This window comes from Lolium rigidum, chromosome 2 (assembly GCF_022539505.1).
Source record: "Lolium rigidum isolate FL_2022 chromosome 2, APGP_CSIRO_Lrig_0.1, whole genome shotgun sequence".
NCBI classification, from domain to species: Eukaryota; Viridiplantae; Streptophyta; class Magnoliopsida; order Poales; family Poaceae; genus Lolium; species Lolium rigidum.
The window spans coordinates 242,873,333-242,886,117 of record NC_061509.1 but is presented as its reverse complement, the minus strand read 5'-3'; the positions used below and the strand labels follow the sequence as shown (position 1 = coordinate 242,886,117).

Below are 12,785 nucleotides of genomic sequence, written 5' to 3'. Positions count from 1 at the left end.
TTCAAAGGCTAAGACGGGATAATCCGCTATTAGCTTTAAAAACCCGCTATTAGCCCCAAAAACAGGTAAAAATAGCTGCTAAGGCTATAATGCTATAAATATAGTGGGAAAGAAAAGGAAAAAAAGGAAAACTGGAAATTGTTGCTACTTATAATGTTGTAATATGTGGACCGAACTGTGTCTTATTCATAGCTTTTTATGTAACCGTGTTACTATGTTATGCCTAATGCCAATAAATTATCAAATTTGTGAATTGTTGATACAGATATATATAAATTTTGATTATTTTTCCATGAATTAGCAAAACCGCTAAATGGATGATTTAGCCGCTATAGCTCAGCTATAGCCTTTCATAGCTTCCAGAAATGCTGCCGCTATTTCCAATAGCCGGCTATTTTAAACTATGGTATTTTCTGTTGCTCACAGCCCAGAGTGAAAATATCTGAAGGTGGAATTTACAAACACATTAACATGTGAATTTGCTTGAGGTCTCTAATTCATTGATATCTATAGAATAGATAAGATAGATACCAACACATTTTTACACTACGATGTTTCTGAAACCTCATAATAAGCTGTATCATAGAGAGAGAAGATACAGTAGACAATAATTGCTGACATTAACTGCCAGTTCTTTACCAAGCTCTTTGTGGATGCTAATCTCCCTGATCGAGATTGTTCCAGGGTTATATCAATAGCTTGTAACTCTATTCCATCAATTACTTCAGCACCAACGTGCATGTGTAGTGTTTCCTAAGAAAAAATTATTCAAGCTGGAATACAAGGGAGAGAGAGAATTCGTAGGGAAATAGTGCAGGGGCGAGGGAATACCGGAAGCCGAAGGCATGCCACACATGCTCCTGCCGCCAGAACCGATATGCCAAAGCAAGGGAGGAAGTATGGAAATCTAAAATTACATGTAAATAACTGTTATCTTATGGTCTAAATGATTAAAAAGTTATATCATTGAAACAGTATGCACGACTATTTACCTTCCAAATAGGGATTCAGGAGAGAAAACATTGGGGTACTTCTTTGCAGGCTGATACATGATAGAGAATCAACAATGTTAGTCAGCATACATGATTACTAATTACTCCAAAGGGAAGTTATGTTCATCCTTCCAACAAAAATTCCAGTAATCATTTTGCACGGTTAAATATAAACTTAGTGAACTCTCACTCAGAGTAAAGCATCCCTAAAGAGCCATGATATGAATCTTCTTTCCTATTGGTCCAGAATTTCATTTTTGTAGCAACTAGTAGATGTTCTACTATTATCAAGCTCTAAATCAATGGCTACTGATAATTATAACTTCTCAGTGAATTATCAAATCAATGATTTACTGGACTACCACATGCAACATCTTTTCCATGCTCCCAGGTATAACTTGCCCTTAGTTTGAGAAACTTCTCAAAATGGAATGTTAATTATGCAAGGATAGTTATGTATTGTTATACGGAAATTCAATTCGGCTCCTGGGTGCGTATGCTCCCTCTACCAAGAAAACATATTTTGAAGTGTGGAAAAATTTTGACAAAAAATTCTACATGTACATCTCCATAATATATGTGTGTGCGTCAAGTTTCACGAAAAAATAATTTTTTTTGTGACCTTTGTAGAAAAGAGAAAACTTATCATGTGAAAAGCATTGTTTTTAGCATTGAATTTTGTCTTTTTTACACACGTCATATGATAAGTTTATTTTTTATGAAACAACTTTGTGAGCGCTTAGCATGTGCAGATGTACGTGCGAATTTTTTGTTTCGATTTTTTTGAAATTTAAAATATGTGTAAGATGCATTTCAAAATATAGGGAGCATATGCTCCCATGTTCCAAAACACCACTCCCATTGTTATAACTCTACTGAAAGTGGAGTAGTCCTGACCTGTGAAAGAACTCCTCCGATGGCTGGTCCAACAACAAAAGCTATTGCCCGCCAGGGACGGAGCCAGGATCGAAACATGAGGGGGGCGAACTGTGTTGTGAACTTTATGAGGGGGGCGGACATGGATAAATCACCATGAAAAATCAGTTTAAGTGCCTACTATTCTTCACAAAATCTCAACCTTGGGGGGGGGGGGGGGCTAGCCCCCCCTCGTCCCCCCTTGTCTCCGTCCCTGTTGCCCGCGAAGATGTAACCTACAGTATAATGCCGGAGAAAGAAACCACTAGTTATAGTGATATAAACATGATAATACTAAGTCTTTCTTGGAACGAATAAACTGATAGCCCAAAACACAGAAACAAAAAGATAAACTATTCTTACAAGAGAAATTCCTAGAGTTTGGTGCTCTTTCCTGCAGACTTCTCAAGCATAGGCCTGGAGAATGCAGACACAACCATGAGAGTTTAACAACAAAGTACAATTTTCTAAATTAATGTCAGTCACCCATGCAGTGAATAAATAACCTTGATTGGTCCTAATATCCCATAAAGTAACCCAAGTAGACCCCTAGTAACAAATGCCATCCAATAAGTCGTGCTAAGGCCGAAGAGGATGTTAAATGCGATCCTGATAGAAAATAAGTACAAGAGGATTTAGTTAAATTAAAGAGTGAATTCCACCTTTTACCCCCTATTTTGGTTTTTGTGACACTAATTACCCCTTCAAGTGAAACATCGCGTAGATTACCGTTTTTATAAGTTTTGGACCCTAAATTTTTGATGCATATTCATTGGGTAAGGTGTCAGGTGATGGCCGGGATCAAAAAATATCAAAACATTGACGAGGAATGGAACACATGTATAAAAGAATTCTGGACATAATTCTTGATGACGCCCTCCGATATTTACATATTTTATCCCGTCACATAGACATATCATGCATGTCCCATCTAACAATAGCAAGCAAAATGCGAAACTAAGGTTAAATTGTATTCAAGGTCTCCTAAATGTTATATTTTGCTAAACATTCTACTAAATAGGGTAATATGTGTCACAAATGCATAATTGTAGGGTAAAAAGTGAAATTCACCCTAAATAAAATTGAATGGTGTAAGAAATGTGATTTTAGACCAATGTAGGGGGCAAATGGGTTAAATCCGTACAATTTCTTCAGGAATTGTTCATGGGCTGGGGGCTTCCCCCTCCCCGACTTGGCTGTACCTCCGCCAGTGGCTATGACGATAATAATGTCTGTCACATAAGTGAACCCTTTTTTTTTGGCTTAAATAACATTTATGATCTGGGTTTCGATCGGGAAAAAATATAGAAGAGCAGGACTACACTTGCTACGTATGGAAGACCTTCCCATGCCAAACAAAATGGAGTTATACTTACTGGAACAAAGGCAGACGACCCAGATGTAGAAGAAGTTGAGATACGGGATGCCGGTCTTGGTATTGTTGATCTCATCCAGCTTGGGGCACCCGACCTTGCAAGGCATCCTAAAAAACCCATATAAAATGACTAGGTTAGCAAAGTAATTGTGCAGAAATGAATGTTAGTGCCCACTTCACAACTAAATAACGGATAAAGAGCATCTAACACAAACATTACCAGACGTCCAGACCTGCTATCGATACATGAAAAAACTCACGCATGAAGCAGTAGAACATTAAGAACAGAGTGTACTTACTACTTAAGCAACCGAATCTGATTCTGGTGGGTTTCTGATTTTGACGTCACCTTGGTTGTTGGCTTGTTGCCTACTTTGGATCTGTAGCTGATTGATAGGTTTCCTCCAATATCTCTGTATCGCTTTGTGGTCGCTTGTGTTAGCAAGAGTAGGTATGGTCATGTTGTTCAGGTCTTTGTTAGGCTTGGATGTGGGTGTGTGGGTGTGTGGTTTGTGTGGGTTTATCCTTTTGTTGTTGTAGGTTTTCGCTCGATTTTCTCCTAAAAACTAAACCCTCTTCTCAATTAATTAATGACCCAAATATTTTGCCTCCATTCAAAAAAAATCTGGTTTTGGTCGAACCTGACAAACTACCCAAGCTGCACACAAAAGTGAAACAAGTTACTTCGCAGAAAGTGATAAATATAGGAAATCAGGAAGAATGGTGCATAGAAAAAAACTTTGCAAAATCATCAAATCCAGGGAACAAAGAAGGTTGGGGACAGCTTATTTGGAGAAGAAGAAAAAAGCCATGGTTTCGTCCAAATGCGTGAGGTTCCTTCGCGAAACGACCCCAAGAAGAAGGACGAAAAGCAGATGAGGCAGAAAAAAAAAAAACCCTTCACGATCGAAGACGAACCACGAATTCTGTCAAACAGACAACCCAAATCAAGAACAGGCTGAGAACGATATAATCTACAGTACCATAGAATTCTCCTCTATTGCCGAGAAGCGACGGTACCTCACTACCTCAATCAGCAGATGGTTCACGCTCTGTTAGCCGCCCTGCCCCGCGACCAGGACGCTCTTATAGCAACGGGAGGAAGGGCAGATACGTAAAAAGCCCAAGGCACCATCGATCTGTTTATCGCACAAATCACAAATCGCGTGATCGCGTTGATCCGTTTGGTGGCCGTCGATGTGGTACTCTACTTTCATTCAAGAGACGTGCGCTAGCTGTTTGCTAACGGAAGAGAAGTTGTCTGCTCATGCATAAGGAGGCCGCGGCCATCATAAGCTCCGAAGACGGTGTCCTCATCGTTCGACAAGGTGCCCATCATGTTCTGTGTTCTGGTAGAAGAACTGGATCGTTTTGGTGAGATCCATCTGCATGCAACATGGATGAATAAATGGCTAATATCATACAAGCAAATGGCCGAAAAATGAACCAGATTTCGTACCTCTAACTCGGCCGGCGCAAATGCATGAACAGTTCCTAGGCGTCGTCGATGTTCGTGGGCGCTCGGGCACGTCGGCACAATTTGTGGCCTCTAGGGAGCGGCGGCCCCAACAGAAGATGATGGCAATGACGAGGGGCATGCAAGGCCGCGGTGCAACAACATTGTTGGGAGCGTTTGGTTGCCTGGGCCGAAAACCTGCAGGCCCGCGCTAGCGAGATGGAGGGCATTGCGCGTTGCGAACGGGGCATGACCACTTTGTTTGGTAGCATGTGCGGCCTTTTGCGCGCCGGAGATGGAACTCATGCTCTATCGTTTGGTTGTCCGTTTTCAGCCCATTCTTCCCATATCGTGCAGCCCACAGCATGTTTGATTGCAGATAGCTCAGTGATGTCCTTCACTTTGAGTGGTAAGGTTACCCAGTACTGAATAACAACACACATGAGATTCCGTTCATCAGAAAAGATGTTGGTAATACACAGCAACTAGTACTTAGTGGGTGATGCATCACGAACGAAGCAACTACTTCGTGATGCATCACAGCTTCGTCACGAGGGGTTAGTATATACCACCTCGAACAAGTTTATCATTACAAACCGGGGATCAGGTTGTAGCAAGTCCTAACTAATGGAGGGACACAAGATCACCTCCCAAGCGGATCATGAGAAGGAAGCAGAAGCACTAAGCAGGAAACTGGTTGCGGAGCCAGGTCCTAAGCCAGCTCCTCCTCTCCGGTGGCTGCAGCTTACGGTAGGCGGCATACTCGGCTTCATTGTCTGCAATGAAGTCGATAGCCCTGACCAGCAAGTTAGGCTGGAACAGCTGCGCCTTGCAGACGAACCGGGGAGTGAAGATCGTCTTCATCTGAGCGTACTTGGTGATCGGGGTGCCGACGTACTGACGGTGCTTCGGGTACTGATACGTCTCAAACGTATCTACAATTTCTTATGTTCCATGCTAGTTATATGACAATACTCACATGTTTTATATACACTTTATATCATTTTGATGCATTTTCCGGCACTAACCTATTAACAAGATGCCGAAGCGTCGCTCTCGTTTCTGCTGTTTTTCGTTTCAGAAATCCTACACAGGAAATATTCTCGGAATTGAACGAAACAAAAGCCCACGGTCTTATTTTCCACGGAGCCTTCCAGAAGTCCGAAGAGGAGACGAAGAGGGGCGACGAGGCGGCCACACCACAGGGGGCGCGGCCCCACCCCTGGCCACGCCGCCTTATGGGGTGGGCCCCTTGAGCGTCCCCCGACTCTGCCCCTTCGCCTATATAATCCTTCCGTCGCGAAAACCCTAGTACCGAGAGCCACGATACGAGAAAAGTTACTGAGATGCTAGTAGAGGCTCTGGCCAAGTTGATACTTGTGACTCCAACAGGGAGTATTTATGCTCGATAGTGGGTTCATGCCTCCATTGAATCTGGGACAGTGACAGAAAGTTCTAAGGTTGTGGATGTGCTGTTGCCACTAGGGATAAAACATCAATGCTTTGTCTAAGGATATTTGTATTGTTTACATTACGCACGATACTTAATGCAATTGTCTGTTGTTTGCAACTTAATACTGGAAGGGGTGCGGATGCTAACCCGAAGGTGGAGTTTTTAGGCATAGATGCATGCTGGATAGCGGTCTATGTTCTTTGTCGTAATGCCCCAAGTAAATCTCATAATAGTCATCATGATATGTATGTGCATTGTTATGCCCTCTCTATTTGTCAATTGCCCAACTGTAATTTGTTCACCCAACATGCTATTTATCTTATTGGATAGACACCACTAGTGAACTGTGGACCCCGGTCCATTCTTTTACATCTGAAATACAATCTACTGCAATCACTATTCTCTGTTGTTCTTTGCAAACAAACATCATTCTCGACACCATACGTTTAATCCTTTGTTTACAGCAAGCCGGTGAGATTGACAACCTCACTGTTAAGTTGGGGTAAAGTATTTTGATTGTGTTGTGCAGGTTCCACGTTGGCGCCAGAATCCCTGGTGTTGCGCCGCACTACACTCCTTCACCAACAACCTTCACGTGGCCTTCATCTCCTACTGGTTCGATAACCTTGGTTTCTTACTGAGGCAAAACTTGTTGTTGTACACATCACACCTTCATCTTGGGGTTCCCAACGGACGTGTGCTTCACGCGTTATCAAGCTCTTTTTCTGGCATCGTTGCCGTGGAGATCAAGACACGCTGCAAGGGGAGTCTCTCACACCCAATCTCTTTACTTTGTTTATTGTCTTGCTTTATTTTAGTTTCTGTTTTGTTTGCTTTCTTTATATCAAAAACACAAAAAAATTAGTTACTTGTTTTACTTTATTTAATTCGGTTTTGCTTAGGTTATTTTTTTATTGCTAAAATGAGTAATCCTGAAGTAGAAGTTCGTTCGTTTAAGCAACAAGGGGGAGCAAGTTTTAAAGATGCTTGGTATAGAATTAGTGATGCTCATCATAGGTGCACTAAGAAACACTCCACTATTATCCTCCTTAGGAACTTTTATGTTGGTATCTCTAGCTGGAATAGGTATGTTCTTGATACTCTTGCGGGGGGTAACTTTCTAGGCACTCCTGCTTTAGAAGCTAGTTGCATTATGGAGAGTTTAGTTGGAATACCACCTGTTAATGAAGCTAAAATTGAAATCTCTCTTGAGGATGTCATGAAAAAGTTGGAGGCCATAGAGAAAAATCTTCCAAATGTTGAGACTAAATTGGGAATATTACTTGATAATACTGATAAACTTGATAAATCTCTAGGAGGAATTAATGAAAGAATTGATGTCCTAGAAACTTGTGTTATCCATGATAATCAAACCCATATGATTGGTGAACTTGAAGAAGCTATGGGAACCTTGGGTTCAACTTTTTCTTCACTTAAATTTAAGGAGAAAGCTTACGTGGGTAAGGAGCAAAAGTTCATGTATGTCTCTAAGGTGCCTAAGCCAAAGAATTATTATAAGCCTAAAATTGATAAAACCCTTAGTACCACTATGGGAAATTTAGATAATGGAGCATCTAAGATACCTATTGCGACAAGTTGTGTTTTTAAGGAAAATTATGATGTTGATGCTTCTTCTCATGATGTTACTTGATTTACACTTTCTGCGCCTAGCTGAAAGGCGTTAAAGAAAAGCGCTTATGGGAGACAACCCATTATTTTATTTCTGCAATTTTTGTTTTATATTTGAGTCAAGGTGCTTGTTACTACTATAGCAATAACTTTGTATCTTTACTTTATTGCATTGTTGTGCCAAGTAAAGTCTTTGATAGAAGGTTGATACTAGATTTGGATTTCTGCGCAGAAACAGATTTTTAGCTGTCACGAATTTGAGTAGATCTCTCTGTAGGAGAACCTAAAAATTCTGCAAAACTTCATGCGTGTTCCTCAGATATGTACGCAACTTTCATTCAATTTGAGCTTCTTCATCTGAGCATGTTAGTGCCTCGAAAAAATTCGCCTTTACGGACTGTTCTGTTTTGACAGATTCTGCCTTTTATTTTACATTGCCTCTTTTACTGTGTTGAGTGGATTTCTTTGCTCCATTAACTTTCAGTAGCCTTGGGTAATGTCCGGAAGTGTTGGGAATGATTGTGTCCTCTCTCGAACATGTGAATTTTTGATTATGCACTAACCCTCTAATGAGATTGTTTTGAGTCTGGTGTGAAGGAAGTTTTCAAGGGTCAAGAGAGGAGGATGATATAATATGATTAAGAAGAGTGAAAAGTCTAAGCTTGGGGATGCCCCCGTGGTTCATCCCTGCATATTTCAAGAAGACTCAAGCATCTAAGCTTGGGTATGCCCAAGGCATCCCCTTCTTCATCAACAACTTATCAGGTCACTTCTAGTGAAACTATATTTTTATTCCGTCACATCTTATGTGCTTTACTTGGAGCGTCTGTGTGCTTTTATTTTTGTTTATATTTGAATAAATTCGGATCCTAGCATTCCTTGTGTGGGAGAAATACACGCTCCGCTTTTTCATATTGAACACTGGTGTTCTTAGCTTTACTTTTAATGTTCATGGCGAAGATGAAAACCGCTTCATTTATTGCTATTTGGTTGGAACAGAAAATGCTTCATGTGGTAATTGGTATATTGTCTTGAATAATTTGATACTTGGCAATTGTTTTGAGCTCTCAAGTAGATCATGTTTAAGCTCTTGCATCATGTAGTTTAAACCTATTAATGGAGAACTACCGTAGAGCTTGTTGAAATTTGGTTTGCATGATTGGTCTCTCTAAAGTCTAGATATTTTCTAGTAAAAGTGTTTGAAAAACAAGGAAGACATTGTAGAGTCTTATAATGCTTGCAATATGTTCTTATGTAAGTTTTGCTGTACCGGTTCATACTTGTGTTTGGTTCAAACAACCTTGCTAGCCAAAGCCTTGTACTGAGAGGGAGTGCTTCTCGTGCATCCAAAACCTTGAGCCAAAACTCAAGCCATTTGTGTCCACCATAACTACCTACTATGTGGTATTTTTCTGCCATTCCAAAGTAAATTGCTTGCGTGCTACCTTTAAAATTTCATTCCTTGTCTTTGCAATACATAGCTCATGGGAAAGTAGCCTAAAAACTATTGTGGTAATGAATATGTCGCTTATTTATCTTAGTTCTTATAAGTTGCTTGTTGAGCGGTAACCATGTATCTGGGGACGCCATCAACCTATTACACCATTGTTGAATATCATGTGAGTTGCTATGCATGGTCGTCTTGTCTGAAGTAAGGGAGATTTGCCATGAGTTAAATGGTTTGAGTATGCATATTGTTAGAGAAGAACATTGGGCCGCCAACCAAAGCCATGTATCATGGTGGAAGTTTCAGCTTGGACATTAATTCTCAATTTCTTATGAGAATATTATCTGTTGTTGAATGCTTAAGCATTAAAGAGGAGTCCATTATCTGTTTTCTATGTTGTCCCGGTATGGATGTCCTCAAGTTGAGATCTATCAAAATTGAGAACTCAAATGCGATCTATTGATACGTCTCCGACGTATCGATAATTTCTTATGTTCCATGCCACATTATTGATGTTATCTACATGTTTTATGCACACTTTATGTCATATTCGTGCATTTTCTGGAACTAACCTATTAACAAGATGCCGAAGTGCCGGTTCTCGTTTTTCTGCTGTTTTTGGTTTCAGAATTCCTAGTAACGAAATATTCTCGGAATTGGACGAAATCAACGCCCAGGTTCCTATTTTCACCGGAAGCATCCAGAACACACGAGAAGGACCAGAGGGGGGCACAGGCCCACCAAACCCTAGGCCGGCGCGGCCAGGGGGGCCCGCGCCACCCTATGGTGTGGGCACCCCTTCGACCCTCCTGCGCCGCCTCTTCGCCTATTTAAAGCCTCCGTCGCGAAAACCCTGATGCGTTCGACGAAACCCACAGAAACCTTCCAGAGCCGCCGCCATCGCGAAGCCAAGATCTGGGGGACAGGAGTCTCTGTTCCGGCACGCTGCCGGAACGGGGAAGTGCCCCCGGAAGGCTTCTCCATCCACACCGCTGCCATCTCCACCGCCATCTTCATCACCGCTGATGCTCCCATGAGGAGGGAGTAGTTCTCCATCGAGGCTAAGGGCTGTACCGGTAGCTATGTGGTTCATCTCTCTCCTATGTACTTCAATACAATAATCTCATGAGCTGCCTTACATGATTGAGATTCATATGATGATGCTTGTAATCTAGATGTCGTTATGCTAATCAAGTGAGTTTTACTTATGTGATCTCCGGAGACTCCTTGTCCCACGTGTGTAAAGGTGACAGTGTGTGCACCGTGTGGGTCTCTTAGGCTATATTTCACAGAATACTTATTCAATGTTATGAATGGCATAGTGAAGTGCTTATTTATATCTCTTTATGATTGCAATGTGTTTTGTATCACAATTTATCTATGTGCTACTCTAGCAATGTTATTAAAGTAGTTTTATTCCTCCTGCACGATGTAATGGTGACGAGTGTGTGCATCCGTGTTAGTACTTGGTTTATGCTATGATCATGATCTCTTGTAGATTGCGAAGTTAACTATTGCTATGACAGTATTGATGTGATCTATTCCTCCTACATATGCATGAAGGTGACGAGTGTGCATGCTATGTTAGTACTTGGTTTAGTCGAATTGATCTTTCATGCACTCTAAGGTTACTTAAATATGAACATTGAATTGTGGAGCTTGTTAACTCCGGCATTGAGGGTTCGTGTAATCCTACGCAATGTGTTCATCATCCAACAAGAGTGTAGAGTATGCATTTATCTATTCTGTTATGTGATCAATGTTGAGAGTGTCCACTAGTGAAAGTCTAATCCCTAGGCCTTGTTCCTAAATATCGCTATCGCTGCTTGTTTACTTGTTTTACTGCGTTACTACTGCTGCAATACTACCACCATCAACTACACGCCAGACAAGCTATTTTCCGGCACCGTTGCTACTCGCTCATATATATTCATACCACCTGTATTTCACTATCTCTTCGCCGAACTAGTGCACCTATTAGGTGTGTTGGGGACACAAGAGACTTCTTGCTTTGTGGTTGCAGGGTTGCATGAGAGGGATATCTTTGACCTCTTCCTCCCTGAGTTCGATAAACCTTGGGTGATCCACTTAAGGGAAAACTTGCTGCTGTTCTACAAACCTCTGCTCTTGGAGGCCCAACACTGTCTACAGGAAAAGGAGGGGGAAGTAGACATCATCTATCTCCTTGGACCTTTGTACAGGTGGCATAGAGGTACCCCTTTGTGACACTTGGTTGAAACATATGTAATGCAATTGACGTGGGCATTACCCTTCGGGTAACCAATGTTGCCCTACCCTATGTTTCCTAGTTGGAGGCCCATGAAGGCACTCGGTGGCGAGATGGGCCGCTAGAACCTTGCGACGGAAGATATCTTGGAGTACAAGACGCGGAAGGAGCCGAACAAGGAAAGTCTAGAGATAGATCTACTGTAAACCTAGTAGTACTCGACTAGGCCTCTTGAGACCTGGCCTCCTATATAAAGGTCAGGAGAGGGGCTGTCGAGGGACACACAATCAATCTTAGCGATCTTAGCCAACAGAAGCTTAGAACTAGGTCACCCTAGCGATTAGCCATCTCGACGAGATCTCAGCCGAACTATTCGGCACCCCATTGTAACCCATTATCATCATAATCAAGAACAGACAGGCAGGACGTAAGGGTTTTACCTCATCGAGGGCCCCGAACCTGGGTAAATCGCTCTCCCCGCTTGTCTGCAAACCGATGTCTCGTGTCAGCTTGCAGGATTCCACCAACCCTAAGCCCCTATCGGAGGGCATTGCCGAGGAGCACCCTCGACAATTGGCGCCGTCTTGGGAACCCTGTCGGCACAAGATCGGTCATCGGCGGATCCAATTATGACACCGGCAACTTCACCGGCAACTTCACCAGCAACTTCATCAACACCATCTTCGCCGAACCTGCGAAGCCCGATTCGGTTCGGCTCCTACGAGTTCACCCCGCACAGCGATTCCTCCCGATCGAACTTCTCAGATCTACAAGGAAACATGGAGATGACCTTCGGCAGCGTCCACTACAACGTCAACGCGGAGGGAATCCTTCGACTGCTGGAATCGCCTATCTCTAGATCGACGAGTCCAAGCGCGTCATCGTCACTCGACCTTTCGGCTGGTCTGACAGGCTCGACAAGTTCGCCCGCGCCTTCGACTCCTCATTCCGTGTCCTCCATGTCGGTAGGATCCGACGATCCCACATCTTCGGAGTTAACTTCGTACTACTGCTTGAACTGCGACACCAGGCACGGGCTGGGATCAAGCGACACGCTGTTCATCTGCAATGCCCAGTATTCATCGGGAGAGGACAGTATCGACAGCATCGTCCAAGGAATCACCCGAAGAACAGCACACCATCAGGTTTATGCCACCAATAGCACAGGAAACACAAGGCACAAAGGAAACGGAGACCACACTCCCCGTTCCAGTAGACGGGCGAGTTTCGAAAATAGCGCCAGCAACCACGACAGCGACTACACCATCGCAGACGAGGAGTGGGCAGCCGC

The 12,785-nt window shown here is 42.6% G+C and overlaps 1 protein-coding gene across 1 annotated transcript; it reads right to left on the bottom strand.

Moving 5' to 3' along the window:
- Nucleotides 1-391: 391 nt before the first annotated feature.
- On the bottom strand, nucleotides 392-1,051 carry LOC124690714 (protein ZINC INDUCED FACILITATOR 1-like). The gene is made up of 4 exons (XM_047224066.1): nucleotides 993-1,051; nucleotides 832-907; nucleotides 565-753; nucleotides 392-442 (listed from the first exon to the last, which is right to left on the bottom strand). The coding sequence occupies exons 1-4, from the start codon at nucleotides 1,049-1,051 to the stop codon at nucleotides 392-394; spliced, it is 375 nt and encodes a 124-aa protein (XP_047080022.1).
- Between the last annotated feature and the right edge of the window lie 11,734 nt (nucleotides 1,052-12,785).